Source organism: Diplotaxodon limnothrissa, linkage group LG7 (assembly GCF_057381915.1).
Source record: "Diplotaxodon limnothrissa isolate DT_005_m linkage group LG7, D_limnothrissa_male_GT1.1, whole genome shotgun sequence".
In the NCBI taxonomy this organism is placed as follows: Eukaryota; Metazoa; Chordata; class Actinopteri; order Cichliformes; family Cichlidae; genus Diplotaxodon; species Diplotaxodon limnothrissa.
Window position 1 is genome coordinate 15,949,126 of NC_140602.1, and position 18,287 is coordinate 15,967,412.

General features: G+C 42.1%; 1 protein-coding gene across 3 annotated transcripts; it reads left to right on the forward strand.

Moving 5' to 3' along the window:
* The first annotated feature begins 2,931 nt into the window (after positions 1 to 2,931).
* On the forward strand, positions 2,932 to 18,287 carry LOC146628059 (neuroplastin-like). Of its 3 annotated transcripts, none has more exons than XM_085357541.1 (8): positions 2,932 to 3,022; positions 9,502 to 9,855; positions 11,186 to 11,354; positions 11,438 to 11,532; positions 12,263 to 12,384; positions 14,330 to 14,600; positions 16,223 to 16,244; positions 18,227 to 18,287. In XM_085357541.1, exons 1-8 carry the CDS (start codon positions 2,932 to 2,934, stop codon positions 18,285 to 18,287), a joined length of 1,185 nt encoding a protein of 394 aa, XP_085213667.1. The 3 variants fall into 3 exon arrangements, with proteins under 3 accessions (XP_085213667.1, XP_085213668.1, XP_085213669.1); XM_085357542.1 differs by lacking the exon at positions 9,502 to 9,855 and adding an exon at positions 12,741 to 12,766 and having other exon boundaries at positions 12,263 to 12,370; XM_085357543.1 differs by lacking the exon at positions 9,502 to 9,855.

Sequence of the window (18,287 nt, forward strand, 5' to 3'; positions counted from 1 at the left end):
GGATGGGCCTGGGCCCCCTTTCCCTGGCGGGTCGCGGAGTATGGGGGTGCCTACTGGGGTCAGCGGGGGAGCTGGCCCCAGGGAGGGGTCACCTGCCCCTCCCTTCCTTCCCTCCCCATCTCCAGCTGCCTCCCTCTTCCCGCTCCACCACAACCACCCACACATGCAGGGCCTTGGAGTAGGGGTATGTCACCAGGGTGCAGAGGAGGCTACCCCCCCCCCCCCCCCCCCCTGTCCCCTTCTGGCTGCCTCTGCCTCAATTTTATCCCACAACTTAGACATTCACATTACTCACACTCTCATTACACATACATATAGGATCTTGGGGGTGGGCACAATCACGGAGTCCAATTTACCATCAGGGTGTATACCTCACCCCTGACGTCGTTGCCCACCTCTCAATTTTAAATACACTTAGTCATTGAGGGCTAGCAGGAGGGACTATGCGCTTACCTGCTGCTCCATGGCAGGTAGCTCCATGCCCTCCTGGGTTTTAATTGCACCTTAGAACACATATGCATCAACACTACAATGAGCGGGTGGAGGGAGGTTTGGAGTCTTCTCCCACCCCCATTCTCTGCGGCCTGCTGGAGCGGGAGGGCTAGTAGGAGGAGTTGGCCGTCCGACTGCGGTCTGGGGTGTGGGGCCTCCCTCCTGCTGCGGAGTCGGGGTGGTCTGCCTCTCCCCACCGCAGGGAAAAGGGTAACACCACCTGGGTCTGGGTGCAATTCCCCCCTCCAGGGGCAAGGGTACCTAGACCCGGTTTGTAGAGTACGCTTGGGGAGTGTGATTGTGTGTACAGCGTCTCTTTATGTCTGTCTCCACGTTGGTTGAGTGTGGAGTGAGTGCATATGAGAGCATGAGGGTGGGAATGGATGTTTGTGTCTGTGTGTGCCTGTATGTCTGTGTCTATATGTCAGGTTGGGTATCAGACGCCACCTCTCTGGGGACACCTCAGGCCCTCCAAGGTTTGGAGGCCTATCTCCACCCACCACCACTTCCCCTGCCGGTGGCGGACTCCCTCAGGTGTCGGTGTGTTGGTGGTTCTTTGTGTCTGGGGGTGGGCGTCCGGGTACACACCGGCTCACTCCTTGGCGGCCGCTTGTCGGGGCCTGGGGCCTGGGGCTCGCTCGGGCCCCCTTTGGAGGTGGGGTGCCCCCGGCCTCTCGGCCTGGGGCTCGGTCACTCAGGCGCAGCTGGGGGCCGGCGGAGCTCACGGGCGCGTCACTGCAACTCCCCCTGACTTCTGCTCCGCGGCTGCTGGGCGAGCCCTCATCTGGGACTCTCCTCAGCTCTTACTGGAATAGTGGCGCGGCTGCCCCTCTGTTGGTCTTCCATGGTCTCTTGTGTTCTGGGGGCCTCTGGATGTCTGGAGTTTTGATCTCCTCCATACCCGCTTCACACCCTGGAGGACGGGGCTGTGGCCCCCCCACACTCCCTAGCAGATCATTACATGGAGAAACCTTTGGAATGCAAGCATGCTGATCCACACAGGTATGCACACATGGGTATTCACAGACGCGGACTAAAGCTTTCTTGGCTGCTACCTCAAAGCACACTGTGCGCTGTCTATCTTGCGTGCTGCACAATATCGTTTATTATTTAGTAAATATTGATATCTATGGCTAGCTAGTTTATTGTGATGGTGCTTTGTTTTCTCTATTATTATGTTGCTCTTTGTTGTTTGCTGTCTCCTCTGTTTGTTTTTTTTGTTTGTTTTTTTTTTCTCCATACAGGTGACCCAGGAGTTCTTTTTTTTTTTTTTTCTCTCTCTTCCCCCCCCTTCTCACCGTCTCTTCTCCCCTTTGGTTTTCTTTCTTTCTCTCCCCCTCTTTCTCTCATTCATTCCCCCTGTCCTATTTATTTAAAAAAAAAAAAAAAAAAAAAAAAAAAAGACAAAGGATGAACTGAAGCTCTGCCATCACGTAATGTCGCATACTGCTGTTTCTGATGTCATTTAAAAAAAAAAAAAAAAAAAAAACTGTACTCACATGGCGTCCACAGTCACAAGATCTCAATCCAACAGAGCACCTTTGAGGTGTAGTGCTACGGAACATTGGCATCATGGATGTACAGGTGATAAATCTGCAGCAACTGTGTGATGCTGTCATGTCAGCGTGGATCAAAAATAATGTTTCCAGCACCTCATTGAACCCATAGCACAATTAACGCAGTTCTGCAGGCAAAAGACACCATACTCTTTGCCCCACATTCATGATGTAGAAGACCAAGTGACTTGTGCTTCTGTGCTGTAGGTGTCAGCCTGCCATTAACCTATATTTGCTCAAAGAGAAATTGGATTAAAAGTTTGTGTAAAGCCACAGGTGCTGTTGGGTTCAAGGCTTAGTCAGCCCGAGTGAGAACCTGCTTGACACAGGACACGGCTGCTCAGCGAGTAGCTACTGAAGGATGAAGTGTCAAAGAAACACTCGCTTCTGATTGGTTTGCAGACACTGTAGGCGACAACGGCTTAATTTGACTACAAGAAAGAAACAATCGCAACTATATTCTAATTCTTAAGGGGCTTCGTACAAAACAGGTCTAGCAGTATACATATAAATACCATGGTTATTATCTTATTTCAACAAAAATCGATTTGTGCTTCACTTTTGCCATTGGACGCACCGTCTTGTCTCTGCGCTCCTCCAAGATCTCGCGGGATTAAAGATGTAACGGGTGGTTAAGAAAAAAAAAAAAAAGGAAAAAAAGGTGGTTCGGTATCTGCACCGGGTTGTCAGCAGAGCGGCACAGGTAGCCAGCTGCACCTCTGTGGGCTCACGCTCGTCTACCTAGCGACGCTTGACTCAGTACGTGACACGACTGGGGAGTATCTGGAGGTGCGAGCCTCGGCGAACCAGCCCGCTCCATCATAACCGGCGCAGGTCACCTTAGCGCTCTCCTACCGGCATTTTCCGTCCACCGTCTCCGAAGATGATACCTGGCAAACGCAGAGCTGCAGTCATGATCTTCTCGGTGGCGATATTTGGAGCTCTGATGCTGCAGTCCGTCTCATCTCAGAACGGTAGGAAAGCTCTCCCTATAGAAAAACGCAGCGTGTTACACATCATGGTGAGAATGCGGTTTTAAGGGAGGCACTGGCATTGGCTGACTTTGATGCATTAAAAAAAAATGTTACTTTAAATGAATTACTGCAAGATTCCTCCAGCCTCATTAGATAATCCTCTGTTTCTGACAGAAACACACACCAGAGCGGATCGATTGGCGTCTTGTTGGCCCAGCGTTAGAAAAGAAGGGTTAATAAATCATTAATGGGCTACAATCTGTACTGCTGTAGTGAGCCATAAGGAGGCCTGTGCAGTGTCCCTAAAATGTCCTTTGAAGTGTGGAGCTGAATACTGAGCCGATACATGAGCGGTTCAGGCAGCAAGGACAAGTTCTGTCCACGGGTAGGATCGTGCCACACTGAAGTTTAAAACCTGTGATGCCAGCACACAAACACTCTCTCACATGTCCAGTCAACATGCTGTCACGCGTGGGTCTGCTCAGAAATGGCAGGATAGGGATCAGGAATTCAGAAAAAATAAAATCCTCTGCTACAGAGTGAAATAATTGTATGCATCAGTGCAGGTCCTTGTAACATAGGCCCATGTAATTATGTAGGACCTTAGAAGCGCAGCTCTGTAAATAGCATCAGTCCATTTTGCTGCATGTTCCTATTTTTAGAGCAGAGATGCTGCACTGGGAACTATGGCTTTAATGTCCTCTTGCAACAGTGAATCTGTTAACTCTTTGCTGAGACGTGCTGCACTGCAGAATGGCATTGATTTCCCAGCGCAGCTCCACTTGCCCAATTCACCCTCAGCTCGTAAACCTCATCCCCCCCCCCCAAACTGATTAGGGCTGTGTAACCCCCCTCTCAGTCCACTATCTGTTTGTGTATACTGTAAGCGTGCAGTGCTTCTTGCATTCCTTTGCGAGCTCTGTGTGCGGACGAGTGAGAATGGATTGAGCTCCGGCCTTCCCCGGAGTGGTCCATGTGTAGGATTGCATTACACATCTCCTCCTATACTGTGCGCCCACTCACAACATCTCTTCTCCAATCAGAGCTGACAAAGCTCAGACTTCTGATTAGAAATACTGGCTTTACATCCGACAGGAGGAGGTAGAGATCAATCTTCTTTATTGCCTTTCAAATATTGTAGTTTTCTCTCTTCTTCTTTTTCTTCTTCCTTTCTTCAGATTGCGGTCACACAGAATATTAGCAAACACTGCTGCCAGTCACGTCCCAGAATCCATTTGGCTGCTTATATGTGAAGCTATATCTCAAAAGATTAATACAACAGTATATCATGTTGCTTCCTGTCGAGATGCGTTATCCCCCCTCTGACACCAAATATCAATGTTTTTTCACAACATACAGATGCTCTAAATCACAGGTGTCGAACTCCAGGCCTCGAGGGTCGGTGTCCTGCAGGTTTTAGATGTGTCCTTGATCCAACAAAGCTGATTTAAATGGCTAAATGACCTCCTCAACATGTCCTAAAGTTCTCCAGAAGCCTGGTAATGAACTGATCATTTGATTCAGATGTGTTGACCCAGGGTGTTATCTAAACCCTGCAGGACACCGAGGCCTGGAGTTCGACACCCCTGCTCTAAATAGATATCAATCCAGTTTGATTTACCAGACTCACTTCTTCATTTCTCTTTGAGCTAATGTTTTAAATGAAGTGAAGAAGGAGAAGAAACTGACTCACATGGGGGAAAAATCAGACTGCCAGTTAATTGAATTGGTATTTAATGCAATAGTAATCTGTAACACAACAGTGCACAGATGAAATAAATGATTCTTTTCCCAATGTATCAAGATCGTATCTTGTGATTCCCAGCCCTACTCTCTGTGGACGTATGAGTCTAAAGTGAAGTTAACATAACAGACTGTTTAAACAGTCTGAAAAACAAAGTAATGTTTTATTTTCAGAAGCTAAAAAATGATATTTTGTGAGCTATTTCAGTTTGAGTTGTAGATTTTATTGTTTCAGTACCTGATGAATTGGCCAAATTACAAATAATTTGCATTACATTTGTAGATGTTTCCAGAGACTGAAAATGATTGTGTTTAAGGAAACGATTTAAACATGTAAAACTAAAAGATGTAACAATGTATTGTATTATAATAGAGCAAATTAACAAAAGCATATAAAGCACGATAATTGCCGGGGATATTAAATATCAGTTGTTTTCATTGCCCAGCAATCCATTGATTATTACTCTCACTTGGCTAAAAGATTATTTGGTCAACATATGGACGAAGAAGGGAAAAAGCGGGGAACAAATCTCATCACAGTTTTCCGAAACATAAGACGATGCTGACATGTTTCTCATGAAAATTTAAACCCCGAGCAGCTGAGGAGCACACAGGAGAGAGAAAAAAGCTAAATCCTGCAATTAAAAGGTTGGAACCAGTGAACGGTTTGTATTTTTGACTGGTAAATGACAGAAACCATTACTGATCACGACTAACCACAATTGCCCACATTTATTCTTTTTTTCTGATAATTATTGGATGGATGCATTGTTTCATCTCTAATGTGCATTTCTGCTATATCTAACATCAAAGGCAATCCCTACAGGGAAATGTAAGACAAGTAGTGCCGTTTTCTGAAGCCCCACGATGCATATAAAACATTAACATGCTTGAACAACACAGTTGTCAAATTCAGTTTAATCTGATTGCATGTAAGTATAATTATTGTTACTATAACACATCAGCTCCCTTATGTTGCATTTCAGTGCTTCGAAATGTTTATTAAACTATATCAAAACATTTAAGACATATATATTAGAACCATTTTCACTGTGCAGTTAATGCCGTCCAGCATGTGAATGTATGTAATTGCTGTTTTCTTCAGTATGTGTTGGAACATAAACTGGGACTGTGGCCAGAATTTCTTCATTTTAGACACATTTAAATTGGATTCGTCAGACGATTCGAGGTCGTCTGCTGTCAGTTTGTGCTCTTGGATTTGCAGTTTGAATAATAAAACTGACATTGGCACACAGTGTCATAGTGTGGATCTGGACAGGAACAAACACTCTGATAAAGGACAAAAGAAAGTTAGGACTATTTATATACTGGACTGATGGGCAGGTGGAAACAGGTGAGGAACGAGACACAGCTTAACCTAATCAACACAGTTTATTGCAAGCTGAAAGTAAAACTAGAGTGAGGAACGGCAGAAAGGTAACCTTCAAAGCAAAAGAGGGAACAGCTCAGAAGACAAAGGGTAAATGCAGCGGCTAACAAGAATAACAAACAGTGGAACAGACGCTAGTAGAAAGACAAGAAAGAGGAACAGATGGGGAAAAACAGAGGAAACTAAAACTGCTGCAAAGAATAAAAATAAACACCTGAACTTGAACTGAAACCAAACTGAAAGGCTAAAGGTTTTAAAAATAACAGCAACAACAACAAAAAAAACACGAGTCAAAAAGTGAAAAAGTGCAAAAATATAAAAAATACAAGGACCAATAATGCACAGATCTTACCAGAAAAAGCATATAAACACAACATCTAAAGACCAAACAATTATTTCATTGAGAGAACAAAAGACACACACACACAGGTGCTTTATGCACATTAAAATTCAGAAAGAATTTAGAAGCAAATTGGGAACACAGACAATGAAAACGTTAGATGGCAATAACAGATTTTTGGACTGTCACGCTGATATAGCGTATATGAATAGATCTCTTGATAATAAATGTGATGTGATTTGCTACAACAAGTACAATTTAACAATGTTGCATTGGGTTTTTATACGTTTAAGTGTGAAATAGGCAAATTATTTCCTTTAACATGTCAATATGAACTAAATGTTCTTTGCACAATGTTATGGCTGTTGAGTTTAGCACCATTTGTTTTTAGATTGGTTGCCTCCCATCATCAAAGGTTTATGATGTAATTCTGTCTTGCACCAGATACAAAATCTCTCAGGAAAATCACTAAAAAATGAGAAGACGATAGCAATTTTATTTTCCCTGGCATTCATCGGTGGCGTTCCCTAAGCGATGGAAATAGCGCAGCAGCAACAAGCGCAGTAACTGTGGAAAGTAACAAATTAAAGAAAAAATTAATTGGAGGGGATAAAGGAGGTGAAAAAATAAAAGTGAACCTCAGTCTTTGTGACAGCAGTACAGGAAACACATCTCACTGTGAGTAAAAACAGATTCATTGCTAACAGAAGGAGCTTTGATTTGTGGCTCAAATAGGGACTGTGTAGATAATTTAGGCCTTAATGAAAAGGACAAACATTACAATTCTCCACAGTTTGGTGAGCTGTCCTCGCCCAGCTCATGTGAAAAGAAGCACATTTTGAAATCCAGCTAGAGTAGCATAGTTTTCCACCCCTCGAAATCCCGGGCCCGCGTCAGTCATGAACGTTCTCGCTGAGTTGCACCAGGAATGTGACCTTAAGTTGCATTCAAACTTTGAAGTGCTGTGTGAGAACTTTATCTGTGGACATCATGTTTAATTTAAGATATTAAGCTAGCTTATTATTCACTAATGGAAAAAAAACATCCCACACATTAGACGCACACAAAACTAAACCGAAATCCTCTTGACGCGAGTGGCATCATTCGGACATGTGCTGTACAGTGGTGTGCGAAGACGTGGCTACTGGCTCAGCACTTTTAACATGTCTACTCTGTCGGAGTTGACAGGGTCTGTCTCTCAGCATTTCTGCGATAAGAGCTGAGGGGCTGGCTTTAGGTTTCAGTCATGTTATTTGCTGGTTTGCATGTATGAAGGAATCTTTATGTGCACACTGTATATGGTCTGGTCTTCAGGAGCCCGTTGCAGGCTGTGCAGCAGAGTCTTGTGATGTCAGCAGCTTGACACAGAAACCAGGTGATGGTCTGTCTCATCTGGTTGGCTGTCTCTTCTTCCTACTTTGTTGCCGTAGAGTGCTTCTATGGAAACGCAGGGGGTCTATCACCATGTGCCCACACACTCCCCAGAGACCCAGAGCTGAGGCTTCTATAAATCTCTTGTCTCTCTGCAGAGCCTATAGAGCGTGCATATAACTTCCACCTCCATGATTAAAAGCATTTACATTTAAAAGGGAGACATTTCAATCCAGTCAAATTATAAGCAGCTTGTTGTATCAGTGTCCTTGTTATTCAGTAATTACATAAACACGATTTTCTGAGCACTGAGATATTTTTATTATACAGCCAAGAAAATGACAAGGTCGTGTGGAGGACTTCTTGATGTGAGCGCTGTGCGAGCCAGGCGCAGTTTTATATGATGCCATTAATTGCACAGAACCAAGTGAGAGCAGCCTCGCAGGGCCGTCCCAGAAGAACTGAATTAAAGCTTCCCAGGAATAGCAGCAATAATAGTTTAGACAGATCTGGGGTTGTCTCTTTTTCCCAGAGCAAAAATTGTCAGTGTGATGACTGATGGCTCATCAGAGGTGAAACTGTTTGTCAATGAACTGATTTGTGACTTTGCATCAGACGCCATCACATTGCGCTGGGCTCTGGTTGAGAGCGAATGGTCGCATCTGATTTGTTTTTTCATATTTTGTGTAATATATACTGTATATATACAGTGGGTGCTTGTTGTGAACATGGTGAAGTTGGCTTAAGGTGAGAGGATTTAAAACGTCTTGAGCTGACAGACCCAAGATGAGATGTATAAAAGGATTATTTTAAATTTGGTGTAAGATTTGTGCAAAAATGTTTTTTGTAGCGGTTCACACCAACCGCTAAATTTTGCAGGAGAAATTTTCAGCATTTATTTTTTGGACTAAAAACTCGATTTTTCACCGATTTGTTGAAATATGTGCAAAAGAGACGGTAATACAGATTCAACTTCTTGATCAAACCAACTTCCTGATGTTGTTTCCTAGTTAGAATAGGATGAACCCAAAATCTCAATCTCTTTCTTCTTTGATTTAGATTCAGAACGCACTGTGGATAAAAAATAATGCTTAACTGAAATCTGTGGGGTGATTGTGTAACAGCAAAGTTGGTAGTAGAAGAATTACTTACAAACCAGGAACCTTTCTTTAGTCAGATTTGACTGGTGTCCTTATTCATCCCTGGGACTACTGAAATTAAAGTTGTGCCTTGAGGTGGCTACAAGTGGTGAGACTAGCTTCAAGGATCCTCTGATAACAAGTCCCTTTTCAATTGGGAAAAACTAATGAGTGCCAGATTAATTAATGAAGGGAAATGATGATATTTGCAACTTTAATCTGAATTTATCAACATGGCTAGACATTTTATAAACCAGGAAATGATTAGATTAATTGGGGAGTTAAGCAGCTGTCATTTATTCATTTATTTATTTCTAATTTTAACATAATTTGTCTGTTCTGTTCATTATTTTGCATTTGTTGCTGTTCTTTTCATTTGGTCATGTCCTTTGTCTGGCTCCTGTTTTAATTTAACCTGTTACTTTCTCACCTGCACCTGTTTCTCCTCTTTTGTTTTGCCTCTGGACACGCTGCCCCCGTAAACGACCACCACCAGCACCGGCGGGCTTTGTGAAATCACCTCTTTCTGAGACTAAGCTCACAGGTGACACCTTTGAGCTGTACTGTGACGTGGTAGGTAACCCCACCCCCGAAATCCAGTGGTGGTACTCTGAGATCAACCGAGCCGACTCTTTCAGGCAGCTGTGGGATGGTGCCCGGAAGCGGCGGGTGTCCATCAGCACCGCCTATGGCATCAATGCTGTGAGCGTGTTGGGGGTATCGCATCTCACACTAGACGATTCTGGGACATACGAGTGCAGAGCCAGCAATGACCCACGGCGTAATGACCTCCACCAAAATCCAGCCACCACCTGGATCCGTGCTCAGGCCACTATAACAGTGCTGCAGAGTGAGTGGTCAGTGTAGAGCAATCCTCCCCCAGTTCCTGTGTGATTCAGCCTCCATCATACCTCTCCAGAGGAGCAGTAGCTTCCTAAGTAGGTGCCACCCTCCCCCACAGACCTGAGAAATGAGGAAAAAAACACCATCCTCTCATCTTCTTGTTATCTTTAGTAAGCAGAGCTGAGTAGTATTCTTTTAATGCTCATCGCACATTTCAACTCTTACTTTAAATAGAGCTCACAGAGCCCAGTTTTTTCCTTCTTTTCCTCCCTTTTCTCCTCTTTTCTTCTAATTTCCCAGAATTATTCATTATAATTGTGGTTTTTCTCTCATTGTTGTAACCTGCTTGGTATTTGGCATTTGGTATCACCTTCATCACAGCCATGTTTTATTTGGAGAGTGATAGCACGTCTCATTTCTGACTCATATTAGCGCTAACAGTAGTTTCTTGTTTGCTCACCAGAATCACAGTGCTTTTTCTAGAGACGTGTATCTTCTTCAGCCTTATAAAAGGACAAAATGGGGGCCAAATCTCCATACAGTTTTTTTTCTTTTTTTTTTGGGAGGGGGGCTGAGTACCTGCCAGCACAAACCTGCAGGTGCTTTGTTGCAGACGGTGTTTTAGGCCATGACTAAAGATTAAGAGCTTCACTGGTGTCTAACTGTGCAAACAAGACATAGATAATCAGGATTAAGCAGAATACTAACTCTCCAATTAAGATCTTCATTGTTTAAAAGCCAACTGAAGCGAGCAGCTTCGGCAGGTTACATTTCTACGGGATGCAAACGAGGAGGCAGATTTTAATTGTTGTAAGAGGTTCATTTTAAGGTAATAAATCTAATCTCTAAATTAAGTGGAGGGATATTTTCATGAAGCTAAATAAGTTGTGGTAAGTCCAAAGAATTGGTATAAATAACATTAGTGTGCTTCATAAAAAATGTTCTGGAGTCACTGTAATGTGAAACCTGTTTTTATCCACCTGCATTGTAACAGATGTATACTTATCATCATGCCTCACACAAAACACATCCAGCTGCTATAATTAAACCAAGTGCTTCTCCAAAGCTAGCCTGTAATCCAAAAGCTGCATTTTGTTCTGTAAAGTTATATTTGGTAATGTAGTTGCTCGAATGGGTGTATTTCATGTCCAGCTACCCAGAAAGTGAATGGACCTTTACTTCAGCAGGCTGGGATGCCCAGAATAATTCCTCCCACTTTAAACTATTCCTGAGCATTATTGAAAAACGACTAGTCGTCTGTAGTGTCTGAACTCTACATCTTCCAGCGCGCCTTCACCCACTACTTCTGCTGTGGCTGAGCTACGCTTCTCTTGCAGAGCCGTCCATTGCTGCCTCTGAACACGTCACGCTTCCAGTGGAAGGAGAAAGCCTCACACTGCAGTGCAACCTGACCAGCCCCCACAGCACCGTCCAGGAAAGCTTCTGGATGAAGAACGGCGAGGAGATCCCAGAAACGCGTGACTCAAGCAAGAACACTGAGTACAGGTCAGCTTTTTTCACGAGTCTGAGAGGAAGAGGTGTTTAGCAGCCTGGCGTGCGTTCACGTGAGATGTATTTCTGCTCCGCAGGCTGAAAAGACCAAGAGCAGATGACGCTGGAGTGTACATGTGTGTCTACAACTTCAGCACGACTCCTTCGGCCAACGCCACCATCGAAGTTAAATGTAGGTGTTGACTGGCGAGCTAAAGCCGTCTTTGCAATTTTGAGGCCACATTAGAGATGCCACCAATAAAAATGGCCTTGAGCACTTGTATCGCTGTCATGTGAGGACCTGTGATCTCAAACGGCTCTGCTGGCTGCTCAGGGGCAGCCGGTGCCCTTGACACCTCCATCAAGCCAGTGCCCGGCTCAGTGGCAGCAGATGGTGTCTTGTTTGTCTGATGGAAAGGGATTATGTAAAATCTGGTCAGCCTTTTCTGCTGTTGCATTGCAATGGAGGTAAATTGGATTTCAGGGGCAGTTTTCTTGATATTATATGGGGCATTTCTATTATTGCAGTCCGTTTTATAATATACTGAGTAATGCACACAGTTTATGGTTACATTGGCTCAAATACTCTTGCTAGATTAAATGTAATGCTTTATGTTTGAAGTTCACTTTCATACACACAAGTGTTCGTCTCTGCAGTGTAAAAAGACTATTGGAATGACTCCTGCTTTGCGCTTCAGTGCTTTATTCTTAAAAAAGAAAAACAAACTGCTGTGCGTGATTTACCTCATGTGACTGTTTTCTAGCTTTTACTCAGATTACTTCATAAATGTGCAATGTGGTTAAATGCAATACAGCGATCAGTGAGAGCATTACTATCAGTTTCAACTTGGAAAAATAACAAAAATTATATTATTATTGTTATTTTTAAAAAATTAATTTCTCAAATGTGTTTTGTGTTTTAGCTGCTCCTGAGATTGTAGGCCACAAACGTAGTGAGAATAAGAACGAGGGCGATCACGCTATACTCCACTGTAAGTCTGTGGGTTATCCTCACCCTGTGTGGTCCTGGCGCAGGAACGACAAGGTATGTCATATGAATTTAAATGATACTGCTTAGATATCATTTGTGATGTTTAGATTTTATGATTTTAAAAAGATTCTAAGTCTCATATGTACAGCAACTGGTTTCAGTGGTAAAGTAAATCTCCTGTTAGTAATTGAGACTAGCTACCTAAGCAGAAGGTCACCATTAAGAACACTTAAGGTTAAGAGGTCCACAAATCCCACAGCTGCAGTCTAAGGATTTTATGTGTTTGACTTACTCTAAATATTAAAGCTCAACAAGAACATTTACGATTAACAGAAACAACAAATGGAAAATATTGTAGATCGATTCTTTAATTGATCTACAATAAATGGAAAAATGAAAACGTATCCAGAATAAATATAAACCCACCGGTATAACAGTTTCACCTGAAAAGTATCACACTCAGGCACGGCTGTTGTTTTTCAGTCTGATTTTATGTTTTTTTTAAAAAGCCCATGGTCATAGAAAGTTGATTAAAAAACAATAGCTAACCTTTCAAAATAAAAGTGAAAATACTCTTTTCAGTTTATTTTTACTTTAGTATAACTACATTCATATACAGGGTGGGGCATTTATATGGATACACCGTAATAACATGGGAATGCTACAGTTAGCAAACTGTTTGCCCCCTCACATATACTAATGTGCCACAAACAGGACTTTAATATCACCAACCATTCCCATGTTATTACGGTGTATCCATATAAATAGCCCACCCTGTAGTTAAAGCTAAGTTTTATTGGTAAAAATCTATTTAAAAGATGCTATTGAACTCCAAAATGAAGTAGAAAAATGGATGTTTTTACTCTCCAGCTCCTTGGTTTAACTAGTGTTGATCTGGAGGTAGTTCTGCTGGCACCAGTCTACAAAGCCTTGGGTCAGTTCTCTGTACTCCTTGTCGTCCCCATCAGTGATAGCATAGATAAAACCAGGTGCTTGAAACAATCCTCATCTCAAAGGTGCTCCATTGGATTGAGATCTGGTGAATGTGTAGGTCATTTTAGAAACAGTGTACTCATTGACATGTTTAAGAAACCAGTTTGAAAATATCTTAGCTTTATAACATGGTATATTATCCTGCTGTAAGGAGCCATCAGAAGACGCATACACTGTGTGGATCGGCAACAATACTCACGTAGGTGGGTGGTGAGTCAGTGATGCTCTGGGCCAAGAAAATATCCCCCACACCATAGACCACCACAACAGCCTGAAATGTTGATAAAGGGCAGCATGGACCCAAGCCTTAATGTTGTTTATGCCAAATCCTACCATCCAAATATTCAGGTAGAAATTTAGTCTCATCACACCAAGCAACATTTTTTCAACCCTCTATCATCCAATTTTGGTGAGCCCATGCGAACTGGAGCCTCCGTTTCCTATTCTTAGATGACAAAAAGCAGCACGTGATCTTCTGCTGCTGTCGTCCATCTGCTTCAAGGTTGGACATGCTGTGCGTTCAGAGATGCTCTTTTGCATACCTTGATTGTAATAAGTGGTTATCTGAGTTACTTTTTATCAACTCTAAGCAGTCTGGGCATTCTTCTCTGACCTCTGACATCAACACTGCATTGTCACCCAGACAACTGCAGCTCATCCTTTTCAGATGATCAGAGATGGTTGTGTGGGAAAACCCAGTAAATCAGCAGGTTCTGAAATGCAAGTGGCTTAAATCACCTTTCTTTTCTGTTCTGATACTTAATTTGAACTTCAGCAGGTCGTTTTGACCATGTCTACAAGCCTAAATGCACTGAGTTGCTGCAATGTGATTGGCTTATTAGACTTTTGTGTTAATAAGCAGCTGAACAGGTGTACCTAATAACATGTCTGGTGAATTTATAATACTCCATGATCTAAACTAAGGCACAAAAAACTGTCCATGTAAAAAAAAAAAAACTCTCACTGCCAAATCACCAGGATGATTCTCTTCATTCCTTCTTCGTAGGACTTTGAAAACTCAACACGCATCTACATCGTCAGCAAAGACAACTACACAGAGCTCCACATTCTGAATCTGGACATTAATGAAGATCCAGGGGTGTACGTCTGCAACGCCACCAACATGATTGGCCACACTACTGAGAAATCTGTGCTGAGGGTTCGCAGCCACTTGGCCCCCTTATGGCCTCTCCTGGGGGTTTTGGCTGAGATCATCATCCTGGTCGTCATCATCGTTGTTTATGAGAAGCGCAAGAAGCCAGAAGATTTACAAGACGGTGAGTCACCGCTGATAATGCTTAGGAATGTTTTATTAGTCCATCGTTTAAATATAACTGGGGATAGATTAGCTGCCTTCAGCATACAAATGAAATACCTAATGGGTCTGTCATGTGAAAAGGCTCTGGTGTGAGCTTGAAGGCATTTCTTCCCCAGGTGCACCGGCAGAGTTGCCTGACACTGTGCCCATCGCTGTGCCCGCATTCAATAATTCAGGCAGCGAGGCTGACCCAGAACGCAGACACTGTTGCACCTTGTCAGGACAATATCATGCCTTTAATATTCATGAGAAATATGATACTGCAGTGTTGAGGAGGTGGGCGGTTTCAATTATTAATACCTTTCCAGGGACCTTGTAGTGTCCTCAATGCAATGTCCCTAATGCAAACTTAACAATGATGCTCGTAATTTAGCTGTGAAACCTGGGTATGCCATCCTGCAATTTTCTGATAGCGCTGAGCACTTCATTTGAGAGTCTAGCTACGTCATATATTATGCATTAATGGTATTTGGGCAACCTTTTCCTCTCAAACAGAATTTTGATGTTGTCACCTGCTGATTAGCTGTAGCACCGAGGGAATGACTGACACCTAAGAGCTGTCGGTGGTATTCACTAACGCCTACAGTCATTGCACTTGAACGTTTTCTCAGTACGGTTTATTATTTTATCAGAATAGATTGCAGAATATGGGAGCGATATAGTCCCCTCGAGAATCCGTACAGCCTTTAAGCAGCAAATCAAGACGGATGCAGATTGCTTGCTTTCGTGAATTGTTTTACTTGAAACTCTCGGACCTGGTTTCTCTTCTCTCCGCTTGTTGCATATATTTTAAAAGATTGTTTTAATATCTCCCATCCTCCCCTTTTTCTAAATTGCCTAACGTAAACTGTGTTTGTGGTAAGTGAGAGACTTTGCATGCCTCGTGAATTTCAATAAGCATTCAGCCTCGTCATCCTCCCGTCTGCGGCACATTATAATCAGCACTTTTAAACGTTTCAGTTCCAAATTTTAGGTTTTTATTTGTTTTGATGAAATGATTATGCCATGTCTTTGCATCACACTCATAAACATAATCACCGCAGCAGAGAAATGGCATGTAGCACTCTAAGGAATTTGAAGTGTTTCGTCACTGTTTGAAAATGCTGCGCTGAGTTGTCACCGCAGGGCTGATAATCATGGACCTGCTTCTCGCTAATCTCCTTGAGTGAGCAGATGTTCTTTGTGAGCGCTGCTTGTCTGTGCATGACTACAGTATTTTTTTTCCCCAGTTTGAATTCTGCCTGTTGTTCTCAGTTGCTCGTGCATTTTATTGTGATGTTTAATTACACTCTGTGTTTTGTGAGTGTTCTCATGAGCTACTTTTCATTCTGCATCGCAGCCATTTTTATATATATATATATATATACACACACATACACACACAGTTTGCTCCTGTGTTACTTCACCTAGGCTATGTTTTTATTTGGTAACAGTCTGTACTTGGAAACCACAGACGTAGAGATTTTTAGGGCACTAAATGTCAGCTTTAAGCAAAACACCTCATCAGCGTGTGCAGCTTCTTTGCGATTATTTTATTTTTTTTGGTGTTCATTTCTCCATATTTTCCTCTTGCTGCCACAGATGATGATCTAGCTGGACCAATGTAAGTATAAACATTTCACCTCTTACCACCTTATCTCTGTTTAGCTTGGTAAAGTAATGTGTGTTTTGTTGTAGATTATCATGATGTATCTACTCCAGACAGTCTGTAGAGCTCACTGTGAAGTAGTTCCTAAAACTGGGTCACAAATAACGGTGAGCATCATGTCCTAGTATTTCAGATAAATCACCGGATGGTATTTTAAGGTCGAGTTTGGCCACTGTTGCTGTGACTGACAAGTTGTCTGGATTAGGAAAGTCCTGCTTAATCCGCCCATGTTTGGCAGTGAGAAGCAGTATGCATTGTTTATTAAATGTTTTTTTTAACACGCTACAACGTAGTTTTAGGCAGATGTGTGATTTAAGGCATAGTTTTGTTCTTCCTGTTTCCCCTCCTGGCTTCAGTAATCTATTGATAGGTGTCCTGGTAACCTAAATTTTAGTTACCTAGTATCTTTTTTAAGAGGAAAAAACTTAGCTCACTGAAATGCACACAAAAAAAGAACAGAAAAAACTCTCAGCAGGTAAAAAATTATGTTTAAAAATGTTTTAAAAATATTTACATAACTGGTCCTGGGTCTGGTTTTGTCCTTGCTGCAGTCAAAGACTGAATGTAAAAGATGGAGGTAGCCTCAGATCTAAAAACTAATCTAATGCGAGAGTGCTATATACCTGCATTCTCTTTAATGGCCAGCAGGGGGAAACAAAATGTCTATAGAAGAAAAAACTAATATGCTTCTTACATGACTTAATACCTCAGTAAACATTTTCCTTGTGTGTTTATGGTCTCATTCACTAGTTTTAAGTCGTGTTAAAGAAAATGTGATGTTAATTTTATAACTTATTGTCCCATTTAGTATAAAATACATTATAGCATGGGCGTCAAACATAAGGCTAGGGGGCCAGAAGTGACCCAGCAAAATATATATAGGAAAGGCTAAGAAGTGATCTGCAAGACTTTTCTGTACTTTTACATTTCTAATGTAAAAAACTGACATGTGCTGTTGAAATTGTACTTCTTTATATTATATTAAGATATCTCGGGGATTAAATGTGTAGTTAAATGTCTTTAGACTGACAGAAATTGGAGTTTCACTCATTTGGCCCACATAACTGGGCCAGACTCGGCCCTCGGTGTAGAATTAGTTTGACATCCCAGCATTATATAGACTTAAAGGTTTAGAGACTAGACATGACAAAAGGACTAAATGACAATCCTCTGGCTATGTCCATCTTTGATATACAGTTTATGGCTGCAAACAGTAGTAGTAGATGTTTTCATCAGTGGTTGCATTAATAACCCTGAGCCATCATCAAGGCATCAGTCAACTGTCAACATCAGTCAGTTTCATCTATAAATAAAATGATGGTAAATTTCTACCACAAGCTTGCAGATGTTAAAATTGGTTAATTAGCAGCCTGCAGCGTTTATTTTATGTCATGAAACAGAAAGCGGAGCATTAGCTATTTTTATTTCATACACGACAACAATCATTTTACAGTTGTTAGGACTGAGATCACTAGTTTCTGTGTATGACATGTGTTCAAAAGTTTATTTAAATTAGGCTCATCTCTGTTCAAGATCAGCTTCTTGATCATGTCCAAAAAATTTTTGCCAAGAGACCAAATATCAAGCGAGCTGATTTATATTTTTCCCCCTATGAAGGATTTGTGCCAGAGTGCCATCTTGTGTCATTGTGAGCGTAGGTAGCTTCATGAAAAATGATGGGTCACCACCCAGACCGGTTGATATTTGATATTTGAAGTGTCCAATCATGTGTTTTAAGACAAAAAGCAGCAGCCTTGCTGAATAAACTGTAAAGGTGCATGAGAAGATAACCTTGAATTTGAGATTTGCCATTTACACCACAAGGCGGTTTTTTTGGAGGTTTTTTTTAGGGATTTGATCACAGAACTGCTTGATAACACCTCATATACGCTTTGTTTGAGATGAGAGCTGATTGTGTGTTTTACTTCTTTGTAAAGGAAAACTAACTCGACCAACAACCACAAAGACAAGAATCTCCGCCAGAGGAATACAAACTGA